This window comes from Coturnix japonica, chromosome 8, assembly GCF_054131305.1.
Source record: "Coturnix japonica strain WE chromosome 8, WE-NBRP24, whole genome shotgun sequence".
NCBI classification, from domain to species: domain Eukaryota; kingdom Metazoa; phylum Chordata; class Aves; order Galliformes; family Phasianidae; genus Coturnix; species Coturnix japonica.
The window spans coordinates 31,060,498-31,078,182 of record NC_140670.1 but is presented as its reverse complement, the minus strand read 5'-3'; the positions used below and the strand labels follow the sequence as shown (position 1 = coordinate 31,078,182).

Below are 17,685 nucleotides of genomic sequence, written 5' to 3'. Positions count from 1 at the left end.
TTAGATACTTGGTAGAAGTATTTATCATGTTACCAGCCCAGGAGATAACCATCCCTAATTTGAGGACACTTTTTCCCACCAGCACAGGAAGAATTGATGCACGTGAAATAGCAGAACAGCTGGGGAAGCAGCTTCTTAAACAACTGAATTTGCAGGAGATGTTTGTTGGAAGCATCAGATGAATCAGAACAGACATCTACATTCACACCACACGCAAACTGGTCAGTTCTTCCCACTCTATATTCTCCTCCAAAGCATATTAATCACGGTTTAGTGAAAATCTGCAGAACACACAAAGGCACAAAATGTCTCTATTTAAGGCAGAAGCCAGGTTTCTGTCAGCAGGGGAGTTAACATCCATGTTTATCTTCTGCAGTAAGGAAGGCTTTTGCCATAACCATGCTTCTGCGGAACTGCAGTGCTGACACTGGAACCAAGGATAAGGAAAACTGGAGTCTAAGTTGACCTTATTTCTCTATTTGTCTTCTCTAAGACTTATCTCCCCATCTCCCTGTCAATACAAGTGGACCCAAGCATTACCATCTCTAATTATGTAGTCATCTCTCATGATAGAGCTGCTGGAACTTTGCCCTTGACATGTTTGATCACTAAGCTTAAATCAAGCCTGCGGGACCTGAGAAGCCACAGAGAGGTTCAGTGTCTGAGTAAATCCCCTTTGGACAGGACCCAGAGTCACTTGAAGGCTTGAGCTGTAGAGAACTCCTTGCCCTCCTGACAAGGGGGAACCCAAAGGTTTGGAACAAACCCCTGAGCTTCCTGAGTCATTAAAGAAACCTTCTAATTAATTACTCCGAGTCACCTCAAAGGGGGACACATCACTCAAACAAGCCACAGAGTGCAGGTCATTAATAAACACCTCCTAAGCTTCACTCCAAAGTGCACCTAAATATCTTAAGCACTCCAAGCAACACACAGGTGAACTTGGTCCAATGAACAGAGGTGAAGACCATTTTGGTTTAATTCTTTGGTCTTATCCATTAACTTGCATTTGATGCACAGGAAAAAAAAGAAACAAATTTCTCCTTAAATGTCCCAGTTACAGATTTTTGCAACTGAACAAGAAGGATGTTTTTGCAACAAAATTATCTGACCCAATTTCAGACAAACAATATAAATACAACTTCATAAGAGGACTTTTTCACTTTCTCGGTTATTTTGACAACACGCAGCAAAACTGTCATCTTTATTTATAGGAATATCTTATTTACAAATCAGTATTTCACAAAACAGGAAAAGTTAGAATACGATTAGATCAGAAAACACTTATAAAATGCATAACAAAGTCTGACTGTCTGGATGCGACCTTCCAGTACTTGAAGGGAGAGGGTGGATAGTAATATGACAAGGGGGAATGGTTTTAAACTGAGACAGGGGAGGTTTATGTTGGATATGAGGAGGAAGTTTTTCACCCAGAGGGTGGTGATGCACTGTTCACAGGTTGCCCAAGGAGGCTGTGGATGCCCCATCCCTGCAGGCATTCAAGGCCAGGCTGGATGTGGCTCTGGGCAGCCTGGGCTGGTGGTGCACATAGCAGGGGGCTGGAATTGGATGAGCACTGAGGTCCTTTTCAACCCTGGCCATTCTGTGATACCAAAATTATTGCTTTCACAGGACAACAATAAGAAGCATATAGGATCCGTTCAGTTGTGAGCATTTACTCAGAAATTCCAATTCACTTTCCTCCCATATTCTACAAAGAATGTTCTGATCACTTAATTAGTCCATCAGAACATTATGAATATAAAGCATGGCACAAGATGTTCCATTGTGTTTGAACACTGAGCATCTGGAGGTTATTCAGAGTAACTTTAACCATCTCCTCAGACAGATGGTAAAATACAGTAGCCAAACAAACAGTATCAACAACATCTGGGCAATTGTCTATTGGGGTACAGCAGTCCACGTCTTGGATGATACATGCAGAAGCAATGACTGAATGGGCTTATTGGTTTATTGTTTCATTTCGAATTGTGGCTTTTGCTGATCAAGGGCATGAAGAGGAATACTGCAAGTTTGACAGCTCTCAAAGAATGAATCACACCGAGCTGAACTACGATGAGTTATTTACATCAAGGGGGATTCAAATACTGGTTTGCTCAACACTTTTTCAGTCTCTGGTGCACAGACAGTACTACAATGTTCTCTTGGTACTCAAAATACTCCCTTGCATTTTTTATGCTGCAGAATAGAGTTTAAACGTCATCTTGAACAGAGGAAATACTTGTGATTTTAAATTGACTTTAATAAAGACACACAAACCTTCATACTAATCTCAAATTGATTGCATCAGCAAGCAAGGAAGAGTTGTATAAGGATTCCTTTTTATATTGCAGTTTGCTCTGTACTAAAGAGATGCTGTACCAACTTCATTCTTTATGATGCTATAATAGGACTTTTAATATACCACTATTCCATCTGCATAAACACAGGAATAAAGATACTACAAGACATCATTGACAGCTAACGTGTAATACAAAGCTGATTTGTTTTTATGTCTCAAACACTTGGAAAATACTGTTCACAAACCTGTTTCCATAGTCAATTTTGGCAGTCACCTTCTTTTTCAGTTCTTTGAGCTCATCTTGGGGGAGAGTCCCAGATAGTATTTGAGATCTCCACTCAATAAGATCATATATCATGTGCCGTACGCTGCGAAACATCTCCCTGTTATCTTGCTGTTTGGAGGGAAAAAAATGAGTACAAGTTAACTCTGAAGTCTATTGAATATCTTTTAAGTACAGAAAATGAATTATAATTGTAAGACAGGAATTTAAAAGTATACAAGTCTACAATTAGCTCTCACATAGAGCCTAACTATCTACAGCATACTGCTACAGATAGAACAGAGAATACATATGTACACACATATATAAATTCACATATATTCACATGTATATGCTCTCTCTATATATCTAGAACATTGAATACAAGGAGTTGTACACTCTGCTTTGGGTACCTAAAGAAATACAAATGTTTGTGCTTATTCCATCTGAAAGACTTAATGGTTTTGATAATGGCTTTGAGTTGATGTTTTTTCTAGCCCTCAAAATAATCCTCTTCCTAGCCCATAAAATCTAGCCAAGCCATTAACTCATTACAGAAGAAGACACCTTCCTAAACACCCTATACCACCAAATTATTTAGGCTATGCATACCTGCCCTTCATTCAGACTTCACTCAGGTCTTATTGGACTGAAACCAACCAGAATAATTAAATAATTACTATGAAGTTAAACCAGGCTGCTATGTCTGGAAAATGAAAACCTGCAGAATGTGCAGAAAAATAAAACAACGTCTGAGAGGCTCAGGGAATAAATATATCTAACTGTGAAATGTAAAGGCTTCAGTCTGTTCAGATCATGGAAAAGCTGACTTGATTACAGTGCGAGAACTTCCACAGAGAAAATACCAGTTATTAAAAGCTCTTTAATGTAGCAGAGAAAAACACAACACGCTCCTGTGGCTGGAAGCTAAATGCAGACAAATTCAAATGAGAAAGAGGCTTATGATTTTCAGTGCTGCAGGCAATCATAAACCAGTGAGACAAAGATCATGCCACTTCCTCCACCATCTGCAAATCAAAACCAAATGCCTATTCAATACCCAAAAACACTAATTATGGGCTGAATAAAGGGATAAGTGTGGTCATTTAATGAGCTTTGATATGCATCATGTGGATAACACACATCTCTCCAGCCTGAAAACTGAGTGTTTTGAAACCCGTTACCTCCAGACAACATAACCCCCTTGAAAAGAAGGGATCCCAGAGCACCAGCCCTCTTAGCACCAGACAAACACATGCATTCAATCTAACCTTTACTTCCATGGACATGATTTGAAACATCTTAAGACTTAAAATCCCTACAATGGGCTTTAGGACAGTTGCTCAGAAATTCTGTTTTCTATCCCACCTTCGAATATCCTTTAACTGTACACCAAGTATAAACCATGCACATAAAGACAAGAACTTCATTTCCTGCCACATTCAATTTTCCTGTATTAAGAGCAGTTGTCTTTAGCAATAGCTTGTGTTCTCAGTAATATCGCAGTATTCATTCCTCATTATACAGCCTCCCCTTCCTGTTACAACTGAAGATTTCAAAGGAACATTTATAAGGGATAAACATTCCTCATTAAATCCTACTTTAAAAGTAACACTTGCATTTTCATACAACTTAGTCCTAATGCTCTCATACAGTGAAAGCATGAGAAGTCAGTGCAAGGGTATCTAAAACCAAACACCGCAGTGCTGGTTTACATTGGAATTGCTTTTTCAGCTTTATGTTTGAATGTTACTTGCACCCTACTTACAAATACTTTCCTCTGCTGTTTCACAGATGGTGTATCTGTCTATTATTACATTTCTCTATTTCTCTGGGCAGCCTCGTCTGGTGGTTGGTGACCCTACACAAAGCAGGGGGACTGAAACGAGATGATCACTGTGGTCCTTTTCAACCCAGGCCATGCTGTGATCCTATGATTTACCCATTTGTGAAACTTATTTACTGCTGTAAAGTTACCAGCAATGTATTCTTAAGTGCTTAGAACTCCAGCATACAAGAAAGAAAGCAAAAAAGTGATTTAAGGCACAGAATGTAAGGTCAATACATTTGAAGCAATCAATCAAGTACAAGAGCACTGACAAGCACAAGGCCTACACTGATGAATCTCCATAAGGTTGAGGTTTACACCAAGGAATTTGACATCGAATATAAGAATTTCCCCAAGACAAGTAGCCTAAAAAATTTTTCTCTGTTAAACACAGTTGCCTGCAGATTGGGAAAGCCTAATATATATCTATAAAAACAGTGTATTCTGGATAATAACGCTTCATAAAAAAAGGATTTTCTGTCTAGTTAGTCACAATTGCTCAACAAGTTATTACTAGAACAAGGTATCACTCCACAAAGCTGTCTCTGCACAAGAAATACAAAGTATTTTATAAAATATACAGGCACACTTCTGAGTTTCCAGCCTTAACACAGAGGATGCTGAAGAGCTATTCCACATAAAGCAGCCTTCAGAAACCTTAAGAGGGGGAAATCCATTACCATTTTTTCCATACTTCTCACTGTACCTGTCATAGCATCCCTTTTTTCCCCACAAACCTCACAATATTGTCACTGTTTTATGAAACTGGTACTTACAACGTATAATTGCCGCCATATTATAGACCATTCCCGTAGCGTTGTGGTAACCTCCTGAATCAGGGGCAGCTCGTTGGGTATAACAGTTTCATGTTGCCTTAAAAGAAAAAAAGCTTGAGTTAAGTAATATGGGGTATGACAGCAGAGCTGTTTCTAAAAGGAACCAGTGGCCATTTCCAAAACCAGCCCAGCAAGGACAGGCTTCAAAAGAACACCACTTACTGCATATTGAGAAGTTAACAAAGAATATATCATCCCAAACACAGGGAGCAGTGCACACCAATACCACTACATGAGGTAAAGAATATCTCTAAGAGAGCTGAGGCTACGCTATTATTGAGCTCATGCATTTCTCCCTGATTCTGTCTACACTCATAAGTTATCAATACATACCTCACAGCACCATTTGTTATTGAGAGGCTGATTGTACAGCAAGCAACCAAGACGAAAGCCAGATACAAAGCCCATGCAGTGCCACGATACCAATGTCTAACTGCTTTTCGAATTATTGATCATACAAAGAAAATGGAGCACGCAGGTCATTACCACTTCGTTTCTGTCTGGTTTTAAAACTGTGCCATCCAAGTACAAAACAGCAGCCAGACCTTTTAATATTTCAAAAGTAGTGCACTTAAAAGTAGTTTTCTAATCAGCAAGAAAGTTGTCATTATGCAGCAATCATATGATTAGTCGTTTTATCATTTACATATTTAATAGTGTATAAAAATAAATCAGGCACAAAGGAATAAAATAGCTTAATCCTGTTACACTCCGTTTCATACCTAGCTAATCATTTATTAATTTCATTTCGAGTTTTTATCATTTCCTGTTTTTCTCCCCAGCTTTTTAATTTTTTATACCAATGTTATGAATTTTAACAGGCACAGCCAGCAATACTGGTCTGATACGTAAGGATCTGAGTTTTAACAGCAGCGCCAGCTATTTACAGCCGCATCAGACAAGGGAAACAGGAGCACCATAATACAAACCATCTCTCACTGCACAACAGTGCTCCAGGAGGGCAGGAAACTTCACAAGGAGGTTAGAAATGATGTCTGAGCAATAGCTACAGTGAGGGGTCCAGTTTACAGGACTTACTGCAGGGGTAATTCAGTGCCTGAAATTTCATCTGTCTAAAGAGGAAGGTATCTCATATCAAAAGCCTCTTAATAGATTAGACAGAAGCGTTAAGATTTGAAGGTCAAATGATAAACAAAGCTGAAATCAGGAATTAAAACAGAGATGGACTGGAAGAAGTTCATGTAAGTAGGTATGTGTCAGGGGATCCACAAAAGCTATAAAGAAAATAGATCAATAATGAGTTCTTCCAGCTTTCACATCCACACAGAGCAGCTCAGCTTTGTGAAGATGCAGTCAGGGATGGCACCACTGGCAGCAGCCCCTCTGCTGCTGCACTAACACACACTGCTGGCACGAGCTCCTTAAATAGCAGAAAACAAGTGCAATGTATCTGATAATGCATTGAAATTACATCCACACAAATATAAAAAAGGATTTTTTGTGGTCTTTTCAAATGAAACTCACCCTTTTCCTTCAACTATTGCTTCCTTAAGGTGAATATAGGAGGCAGGAAATATACCCTTTGAGAGGGAGAGAGAGGAAAAAAATTAGCGTTGCACATAATATATTTATCACCTAATAACTAAGATACACTGCCAGGTCTGCATGGAGCCATTCATGACCTTTTAAGCATCAGAGTATTTTATTTTAAACATACATTTAAATGTTTTAACTCATGACCTGAAGTGTTACTGATCTCAAATAGGTAACTCAGTGTTGTGGAGCACCAAGTTCTTACAAGCTGGATATTCTATGCAACAGAGAAATCATGGTTGAAAGATTATACCACTGAACCCATCCACATCACATGATGGAGACTAAGAGATGCTGCTTCATTTAGTGAGTATAGTGGTGATGGGTTCATAGTTGGACCATGCATCACACTGGGCTGCCTGGTTCAAGTGTGTGACATACATACAAGTGCATGCACACGCAGAACGCAGCCATCCCACATCACAACCAGAGCTTACATACCATACTGTCGTTTATCATCAACATACTGTTATTATAACAAGCCAAAACACTCTTCAGCAGACAGCACTGCAAAAGAACAGTGCTGCTTTTCTTATAATAACAGTTCTAAATTAATCTCAAGATGTTAAATGTAATAATTGGAAAATAAAATTAAATCATATTTTAAAATATAATTCAAGTCAAGTTGAGCAAATAACTTCCTACCAACTCATTCATAGTGCTAGTAGTTCCATTTTCTGTTTGGGAATGCAAAGCAGTTCTTAGAAAGCTGAGTAATTCCTTCCTCAATCTGTGCTTTGCTTCCTACATCCTTCTCAGCAGAGCATAGCAGAAGTCTCTCAAATGACACTCAACAGCAGTGCTCTTTTTGTGTCATAAAATTATGTCTACTCCAAATTAACTTAAAACAAAGCTGTTTCTTGCAAAGATAGATGAAAAACAACCTCTGCAGGAGTCACTGTAAGTACCCGAGCTCTCAGCTGCATTCCCTGTTTGAATGTGTGGAGAGTGAGGTCAGGGAGGGAGCAAGTAAGAAGTAAAAGGAAACAGAAAGCACCACCAAAACCAACCCACCCAGCAAGGGGGGGGAGAACAGCTTCAAGGGAGAAAGAAGGTGGCACAGGTCATTCAGGTCACCACAGCAGGAACACACTGCTGACCAGAAGGTCTGTTGTGTGAGCAAGATCAGCTGTATCAGCAATCTGGATGATACCTGCTGCCCGTCCTTCTTAATTTCTATGTGCAAGCATATCTTCCATTGCTTTTCAAAAGTATTCTACCAAAGCTTCACATTTTAAGGGTTGAGACTCACTACGATATCACGGGACTAGTTAACTTTCATAAGTTTCTACATTTAGCTGCAGTTGGACAAACACAGCAACACCAGGAATCGATTTAAGCCAAGAAGAATGCATCGTTTCTGCATAGGCTGAATGGGGCACGCTCACAAAATATGGTTTGTAAGAAATTTAGCACATCTCTGAAAAAAGCAAGTTTTAAAATAGAGTAGAACTAAACACAGAGCAGGCCTGGATAAAAAATGGGTGGGATGAACCACAGAGCTAACTCGGTACTTTAAGGCATTCAGAAACAGCAACACTGCATGCAAACATGCAAATTTTAAGTGTTTTAATTTAAAACTTAAAGAAAAAAAACACATAGATAAAAGCTGTGTAATTTTGGTTAATGACTGCAATAAAATAAAGCTAAAAAATAAAAACAGAATGCAACGTTACAAGCAGCATTTGTGTTGTTTCCTTTTTATTTCAGAAAAGCTGCTATAAACAGCAGCCCTTCATGCATGCTTCAAGCCGAACAACCAGGCTAAATTGCACTGCAGGAGATCACTGCCCCTCTCATAGAGAATGACTGAAAAATCACAATGTAGATCTCATCGCTTTCCAAGATGCAATTGCACACTGTACAAGTAATGTGTTATTTAACAGACAGCAGAGCAAACTGTCAGCCTGGAAGCAGATCAGCTGGGATGTGAAGCTCTTAACTTTCACAGAGGTGAAGGCTCTGGCACACACGTTATTGCAGAACACAAGGCTAATGCACATCAAACTATCTGGAGTAACTGCGAATGCATACACTTAAATTGAGAAAAAAAGAAACAGATACACAAGTTTCTAGGTCTCATTACAGTAAGGTCCAGTTAACTTGAAATACTCCCACTGAGTCCAGGGTTGGCAGTACCCCAGTTCTCAGAGATCACTACCATACAGCAACATAACATGGCCAAGATCCCTGTTCAGAGCAGACCCCCATAGGCACCACCAGGCCATGTCATATAGAAAAGCGAGCAGCACTCACCTTCTTGGATTTCTTCCTCAGGGTATAACCCCTGTACCAACCTGGGTGAAAAAGAGGAGAGAGCATTAAAACCTTACGGCTCCCAGCAGTGACTCCTTCCCAGCTCAGCAGCCCCTGCCTTGTTTGCACCAAAACACAGTGAGCATCCCAGCTAAAAGAAAGCCTTTGAAAGTGGTAAAGCTGGAGATGATGGGAAAACTGAAGGAGAAGGCTGTGTGGCACAGCATAGTATTCCACACAATGTGTTTAATTGAGATTCATTTCACTTTAATTTATAATATACCAACGTGAACAAAATCAACTTACAAACATCAACTTCATGATACCTACAGTTTGTCCAGTTTGATTTTAACACCAGACTGGACAGAGCCATAAGCTCTTCTTTATGACAAAGAGGGTTTAGAGAAGGAAGCAGTTACAGCCCCACAGCTTTCCAAACCCTACCACAGCCCCATAGCCAGCAGCCCTCCAGGCAGGTGTGTGAGCACAGCTGGACATGGGGCACCTGCAGACACCAAGGCACCTCCTGGGGCAATCCTTCCAAAGGGCCTGAGAAGGAACCTGAAGATCAAAGAGCTCAAATAATTACCCAATAATGGCAGCTCTGTGAAGAAGAGAGGTAAGAATTACAGCAGCTCATTTCTCATCTCAGCGGGGAAGTAATGAGTAACCACTGTACAAAATGCTTGGAAGAACATTAATTTATTTGCATTTATTTTAATGTAAACTCATCCCTGTCCAACAAGGATGCCAAAAGCCCAAAACCATGAGTGGAAAGCACAAAAGTCTTTCTGTTATTTGAGTCAAGGGGAAAAGCAAGTTATCTCCACCACCCCTCTAAGTTACCAGCAGCCATGATTTGACATGGTTTCATGCATCCTGTGCAGGATTCAATGCTTCTCCCACATTCATGAAATAAACCAATTTCAATACACAAATCTGCTTAATATTTAAATCTTTCTACTTGCTTTTATTTGTTATTAATTTTTACTTTTTGCATTACGTTGTTATTAAATCATATAACTTCAGATAACAGAAGAGTTACTTTGCATAGCCCAACTTGACATTCCACCGACAACCTGAACCTTACAGGAAATGCCAACCTAAAAACAAAGAGAAAATTAATTTGCATGCAGTGATGAATCAAGCTCGTTACGCCTGTTGAAATAACACTGTTTAAGTAGCTGTAACTATAAAGAAAAGTCTGATTAACCCAATATCTAAACCTAAATTAGCCCTCAGATGGACCAAAAGATCTATGTCTACAAAGTCATTCAAAACACTAAAGCAAAGGCATTTTCAAAAGTTGAGTTATATGTTGCTCATACCCCTCCAGTCTGCAGCAGGCCAGACAATTTACAATCTAGGACATAATACATTTTATTTGGCTTGCTACTGGATCAAGGAAGAGGAGAAAAGTGTTCTGACAACTTTCACATTCTGTTGATCATCAAACTCAGCATCCTGATTCCCCTTTTCACAGATCAAGGGGGAAGGATTTTGCTACACGTAGTGTTTGTACGGTTTCATATCAAAATAAGGAAAGCATCTGAAAGCCTGAAATCGGTCCACAGCACTGTAGCACATGTATCCATCTTACAAGAGAGACATAAATAATTTAGGGCCCCAGTGACTTTCAAATTCAGATTAAACTTCTTTTAGCAGCAGGTTCCTTCGCATTACCCAAGGGTATCCAAAAGCATCTATCATCTCTCTAAACGTAGGACAGATACCACAATCGATCCATACAAATAAAGCTGTGAGAGCATCCATCTTTCATAGACAAGGAAACGGTTATTCACCAGGTATTGACCACACGCTTCTTCATTCACATTTAGCATTGCTTAATTCTGTGCTCATTAAAAATAATGTGTTCTGTCCAATTGCAGGAAAGCAAGTAATTCATCACCTGATAATATGGGATGATAAAGCCACAAACAGGAAGGCAATGCGATTGCAAAAACGAGCTTTGGATGGTTCAAGTTTTGCGAGCTTACCTTCATACGTTTCTAATATGTGCACAGTGTCTCCTATTTGTAAGGAAAGTTCATCTGGTCCCCTCGCATCGTAATTGTAAAGAGCTGGACAGAGAAAACACTGCAGTTAGCACATGTAAGGCAGCACAGCTTTCAACACTGTTACTTCTCCACACAGCTGATATTATCATTCATTCTTCCTACATTCAGTCTCTCTGTGCAGCTTCTGACTACAATTGGTCAAGTTGTTTGATCCAACAGTGTGTTCCCTTAGAGCAAATCTCAACAGGCACAAACCTGCTGTGCAAAGTTAGACTGTGAACCTACTCGCAATGCTTTGCTTCTTCATAGCAATGCATTCAAGAACATCTGCAAAGGAAAAGGAAAGGCCGTTTCTCCCCATGCTTGAAAAAAGAAGTGCTGAAATTAGGAATGGCTTGAAGAATACCAGACATTCATCTCACTGCAAACCAGGTTTGATTAGGAAAAAGACATTTAACAATAACTAGGAACCAAAACAGATTCGGCCCCTAAAGCTACTTTTTGGTTTTATTTGTTTTTATGTTCCCTGTAAAAGATGCAAAGCCTTCTGATACCTGGGAGGATCTTCACAACCAAAGGCTACAGGCCCAGTGTTTCATGAGACTGAAGTTAATGAAAGCAGCCCAATGAAAGGTTCATTCATACTCCACTTGGAGATGCTACGGATTTCTTATCCTTGTATTTCCAGTACACAAAAGGCTGAGCTCCTCTGAGCGGAGATCTCTCCTTTACAATGGGAGCTTTCAGAGCACAGCATTGAAGGAAAGCTAGTTCTTTGAGAACCGAGATTTTGTTCATCATTTGCCGTAATGATCAGATTCCAATAATTCTGTTTCACTTCCACTCAAGTTATCTCTAAACTTTCAGCCATCCCTTGTGTAATCAGTGATTTCTGCCTCCCCATCGTTTCCCAGGGATACGAGCTGTGCAGCACTGCCCAGACAGGCTCCAGCTGCTCTCTGCCATTATCACTATCAGAACAGAAAGATGCAGATGCATCCCTAGTGTAAGTGAGAGCAGCCCAGCCCCTCTCACAGGAGGCCTTCACAGATGGTTAGCCCAAAACAATTCATAGGACATTAACTACAGGTAACACGCTCATTACAGGTCACCGAGCACTACCACAAAACCCTCAAAGCAAAAACCTACAGCAGAAGGCACAAAGCCACCCTTACACAGCAGCCAGGTATCAGACAGGGCACAACCTCTGCTCCCTCCAGGCCATTTATTCCAGGTGAGCCCAGCAGGGCAGCCATGCTAACAGCAACACAAGTGCCACAGGTCAAACGTGCTCAGAAGGTACTGAATCCCACCATGCACCATAACTGGCATCAGACACACGAGGCAGGTCCTCGGTTCTTTTCTGGGTGGTATATGGAACAAAAAAGGAACAAAAAAAAGCAACTGAAATAGGAGAGAGAAAACGTATGCAGCAGAGGATCCTATGGAGTTTAGGAAAGGACACTTGAAGGTAAAAAGGTATAAAGATCAAGCGGATTGCAGAGACTAATAATCACTGGTAATTAATGAAGGCTTTAGAAAGAGATACAGTTTTATTGACATCAAAACAAGCCAAGCTAGCTGTGCCCGTTTAAAATGTTTTTTTGTTAACTTTCTCATTATTAAAACAAGATAAATCCTTGCTGCCAGGTATCTGGAGCACAGTATTTCACTGCCATAATTGCTATTCTACAGGAGGAGAGCGTTCTGTGAAAAACATTAACAAAAATTAACATTTTGAACTGTTCCGAGCAGAGGAATGTTAACAGCCATGAATACATGGCACGCTTCCTAAACAGAGGCACAAGGGACGGTCTGTTTGATAACACTGAGCAGGAATTTGGTTCTGGTGAGTTTTTGGGAGTACCAGAAAGATGAAATTAATCAGTTTGCATCAAGTCTGCTGAGTTTGGATGGTTAAATCCAAACTTCTGGACTTTATATTTCTTGAATGTCACAGCTGTCACCAGCCTCAAGAGAACCTGAAGGGTGCTCCAAGTGCAGAATGAGCCCATCTGAGTCTTTGAGACCCTGATGAGTAACCTCACCATGTAGGACCAAACGCCCAAAGCATTACGACAGATTCAAAACAGTTCTGTAGCAAGTTCGCACTTCAGCAAACCGTTTCTCCAACACTTAAACTGAATAACATTAAGGATCAAAGGCAACTGTGAATAAAAGACATTAAAATTTATATCTGAGAGCGCTAACCGGTGTCTGTCACAATGAGGAGGGTCATGTAACATGAACTTCACTGTAATGACCGATTCTCTTGACTGAGGATGACAAGCAGCCATCGAGCAGTAATTACTACCCATGACAGCTCCCACTGACCCCAGCCGAGCAATGAGTGGTGGCCTAAGATGGAAGGCTTATATCAAAATAAAAAGAAAATCTGGCTTGCAGCAGCATTCATAGATGATGAAACTAACAACTGGAATAACTATAAAGCACATCCCACCCCTGTGATTATGAAACAAGGCTCGAGCTGTGCCACACACTCCTATGAAAGCCAGCAGCTAACCCCACCATGGCATACTATTTACAATGCAGTCTCTCCTTAAGTGATATACGCATGCTTGAGAAATGTTTAGAAGTGATGTCCAAAAGACACCACAAGCAACAAACTCCAGAAGGATGCTGCTTTCTGGGTCAACCAGCACGGTGCCCATCCACAGACACACCAACATTTGCTTAAAGCACTTGAGCCACTTCCCCCAGTCTGGAGAATGCTCTGCAGCAGAGATGAAGGATCAGATTCCTCATGCTCAGTACATAGGAATCAGCTTCAGGAGAGCAAAGGAGCACTCTACAAAGGGACTTCCTTCCAGAGGGCAGCTCTCCCTGTTAATACCTTCAAAAGATGAAGGGAGAAGGTTTCAGTGCTCCAGAAAGAGCTGCATCCTTCCCAGACATCTGTATCAGACCATCATTTCCTAATTACATTTATAAGGTCACTGTATAGAACAGAACAACGTCTTCTCAAAATTAAAGAGAAAGAACTAACGAGCATTCTTTTCCAGTTCCAGGCATCGTTAGCTATGATTCCATCTGGAGTTGAAGGAATCTACTGTATTTGCACAATGATACCTATGGACACATCTCCTTGACCACCCCATGATGGACATTCTTGTACTGGCTCATAAACAGACCATTTCAGCTGCATCCTTACACCTACCCTGTTTATAAAAGCCAAAGTAAACCTCAATGTGACAGGAAAGCAGGGATTTCAGAGCACACGCTGACAATAAGTAAGGTACAACTGTGGCTCTGGAAATCTGAAGTGAGCAAAACAAGCAGTGGATGGATTCAGTATGATCTGTTACTAGGCTGACATGGACGCGGAGCAGCATTCAGCAAATGAGTTAAATTTGTCAGCCAATTTGGAGTTCTGGCTCTGAGATTCAATAACCAGAACCAAAGTGGCAGGAAAAGTGCAAGCAAAAAGAATGCAAAGTTAGAAGTGACAGAAAGCATCCCAATGGCACCTCTCCTTCATACACTGCCATTCTCTGCTTAGGACAGCTATGTTTCAGCAGCAGAGATATTTCTGCTCATCAGCCGAGCTCCCATCCCAGCCATGATGACCAAGCAGCTGGTAGCAATCACTGCCTTCACACCTCCTCCTAACAGGGCAACAAAGAAGCAGATCTCCACAAAAGTACTGAAATGTCAAAAGCAAAGGATTAGTGTGGGCACAGAATGCACACATTTTCCACTCTAGGAGGTGATAAAGAGAAGAACAACGAATAGGGCATTACAGTAATTGCATTAAAACCCATTTGTTACTATAGAATATAAAACAAACACCTCTGCAGGACTGCACTCATTAATCCACGCGCATTAGAAAAATGAAGAGTGCTGAACCAGAGGAATGAAAGAGAGGTGAAAGAGGAAAATGGTAAAAAGCAAAGAAAGGTAACATCACCATGGACTGAGAAAGCTTTTCTCTGTATGAAAGCTGAGAGTGCTTAAGATGGCATCAAAATGTTACCGGGTAATATTCCCTGGAATTATTTTGCATTAAAGCCTGCATTAAACATATTACACTCTGGAAAGAAAAAAAACCAACATATTTAATATATTATCAGCTTTATTTGGTCATGTAAAAAAAAATCCAATACACACAATAATGCTTTTTCATAAAAGCAAACTGAAACCAGTGAAAAAATGATGCCTACTGCAAATCTTTACCATTGGATACACATAAGAAACCTGTAGATTCTCCTCCTTTTTATCTACACAAAAGTGTTGGATTTCCCTGCTGTAGATCTCCATTACCCACCCTGAGATGTTTCCAGTTATCACAGCTGAGGGTAATGAAGAAACAAAACAATGATTTCACAGATGAGGATTTGCAGCTAAGCTTTGCTAAGGATCACTGCCTCATCTGTAAGGCAGCCAAGCGCAGACCTTCCCACGTTACCGAAGTCACCCTCTGCTTCCTCATCCCTGGTTTCTCCAAGCTGAGATCATAGTTCAGTTGTTTTGTCATCTAAACTGCAACAAGCCGATCAATGTGCATAAGAACACACTGAATTTAGAGGTGAATCCGAGCGTGCTGGCTGAGCGAGCCAAGGGCCACCCAAGCTGTAAGCATCACTAAGTCAGGTTGTGGAACAGATGGCAGCACAGGGGAGCAAGATGTTTTGCAACACATCTGGTCTCTCATCACTACCCAGCACGAATTAGTAAGCTGAAAAGACTTTGTAAATGCAGGAAAAAAAATATAGAAGAAAAAACCAAAGTGAAGTTATTTTGCCTTCCAGAAGTTTAAGTACTGTGCTGCTGCATCCTCCAGGCAGAGCTCACGTAGGAGAGAACACGATGCTCACTTCTTTCTACATGAATAAAAATAAGATAAAGTCAAGTTCTAGACCTGTCTAAGAGTCATTCAAGTTCTGGTTTTTTCTCTGCTCACCGTTTAAGACAGACACTTGTTCTTAGGGAGCTGATGAAGATGCCAACTCCTACCAGCCTTCTCCCTCCTCCTTTTTACCTATTGATCTGCACTCTGAGTGCTTCAACCAGTAAAAGCCAAGGATATGAAGTCAAAAATAGTGTTGAAAAGAAGAGAGATCACCACTGACTGTAACATTAATCACGTGGCACATGGCATAGGTAACATAAAGGACAATCGAGAACATTTAAATTAAGTTTTAGCATTAAAAAGTCCCTTAACTGAAACACATTGTATGCTATAATCACATCAACCCAAATTCATCTGTAGTCAGGAATACTCTGACTTCAACAAGCACTAAAGATGGCCAAGGGGCAGATGCCTTGGCATGTGTCTTCTGCTAACCCAGAATCACAGTTTTGATGTTCCCGATTTTCCTATTGCTAAAAGCAATAGTGTGGCTCTCGCTATGGTGGTCAACAGGCCATGTCCTTAAAGAAGGCAAAATGGTGCCACAGCGCACCTGAAGGACCTCGGTGCTTTGAACAGCTGAAACCTGAAATGGGCTCTACCCAAAATCTATGATGTTGCTGTGCATAAAACACATCAAAATACACGCTGGGCATGAGGAAGGAGGAAATGAGTTAAACATATCCTGAGGAAACACCGGATGGAAGAACTCGTGCAGCTTACGGTCAGTGCTGGCACAGGATGCAGTCAACAGGGGCCAGTTAATGAGACTGAGGCTGCATAAGAGATCAGTGACCCAAGCAGGCATTTCTTCAGTGATAACCAATAAAAATAATAATACAGCAAAGAGAAAACAGAGAAAGCAAGAACTTGTGGCCAAGCACAAGAGGGCAACAGCATCAACTTCAGCCAACAGCGCCCACAGCCTTGGAGAAGGTCCCAAATAGAGCAGCACAGTTCACAATTACCTTTCCAATCACTGAGGCAGGTGCAAACATCCCACAGACTCCATTTTAAAGCCAGTTTACAAGAGGGATTGTATCAGAGTGAGGTGCAAAGCCCTGGTAAACCCTTTTGTCCTTTCCAGGCCAAAACAACACAAACTCCCATTGCCAAAGCCTGCAGACACTGAACCCCAAGCTACCAATCTGGTGCTCAGGCAGGACATGTAACTGCTGGGCACTAAGCTGGGTATGGGGCTGGCAGTGGCTGCTGGACACAGGCAGTTCCACAGCACCTGCTGCTTATGGGATGAAGCAGAGATTTTTATGAAAATACCTTTTTTCAGCTCTCTGCTGGTGCTGCACAAAATCCAGACTGAAGGACGTTTTATCTGCGTGAGGATTCTGACAAACAGCCCACACAACACTCCTGTAGCACCAATAGAGGCTGCCTGAAGCGTCAGGCCCATTTCCCCGTGTTTTTCCCCTTGCTATTGCAGGTCTCTATCTCACCAAACATATTTTTGTGAACAGGGTGTCTTTTCCTGAGCATTTCTGCAGCAGCGAGCTTAATGTCACGGCTATATTTTAATAGTCATTTCAATGGCCTATAAAAATCAAGTTCAACGCAATAAAACTTCTATCGCACTACTGAGGAAACAGTTAGCAAAAAAATGGCCCCTGCAAGACACTCTTCACTGCAATACGGAGCTGATGATGCAGAGCAAAGAGCCTGGAGCAAGGCGACGGTGGGGTGATGGGAAGAACTACCATTTCCTACTGTGCTTCCTCCTCTGTATTTCTACCTGGAAAAGCAA

The 17,685-nt window shown here is 41.0% G+C and overlaps 1 protein-coding gene across 3 annotated transcripts in view; it reads right to left on the bottom strand.

The window, feature by feature from the left end:
* Window positions 1-17,685, bottom strand: part of DOCK1 (dedicator of cytokinesis 1) — a 225,924-nt gene that overhangs the window by 199,039 nt on the left and 9,200 nt on the right. For all 3 annotated transcript variants that reach the window (XM_015867551.3, XM_015867552.3, XM_085554869.1), the window contains exons 2-6: window positions 11,036-11,119; window positions 9,039-9,079; window positions 6,714-6,769; window positions 5,169-5,265; window positions 2,548-2,696 (exon numbers count right to left, since the gene is read on the bottom strand). In XM_015867551.3, the coding sequence (XP_015723037.2) occupies window positions 2,548-2,696; window positions 5,169-5,265; window positions 6,714-6,769; window positions 9,039-9,079; window positions 11,036-11,119 (427 nt within the window). The remainder of the gene's footprint in view (window positions 1-2,547; window positions 2,697-5,168; window positions 5,266-6,713; window positions 6,770-9,038; window positions 9,080-11,035; window positions 11,120-17,685) is intronic.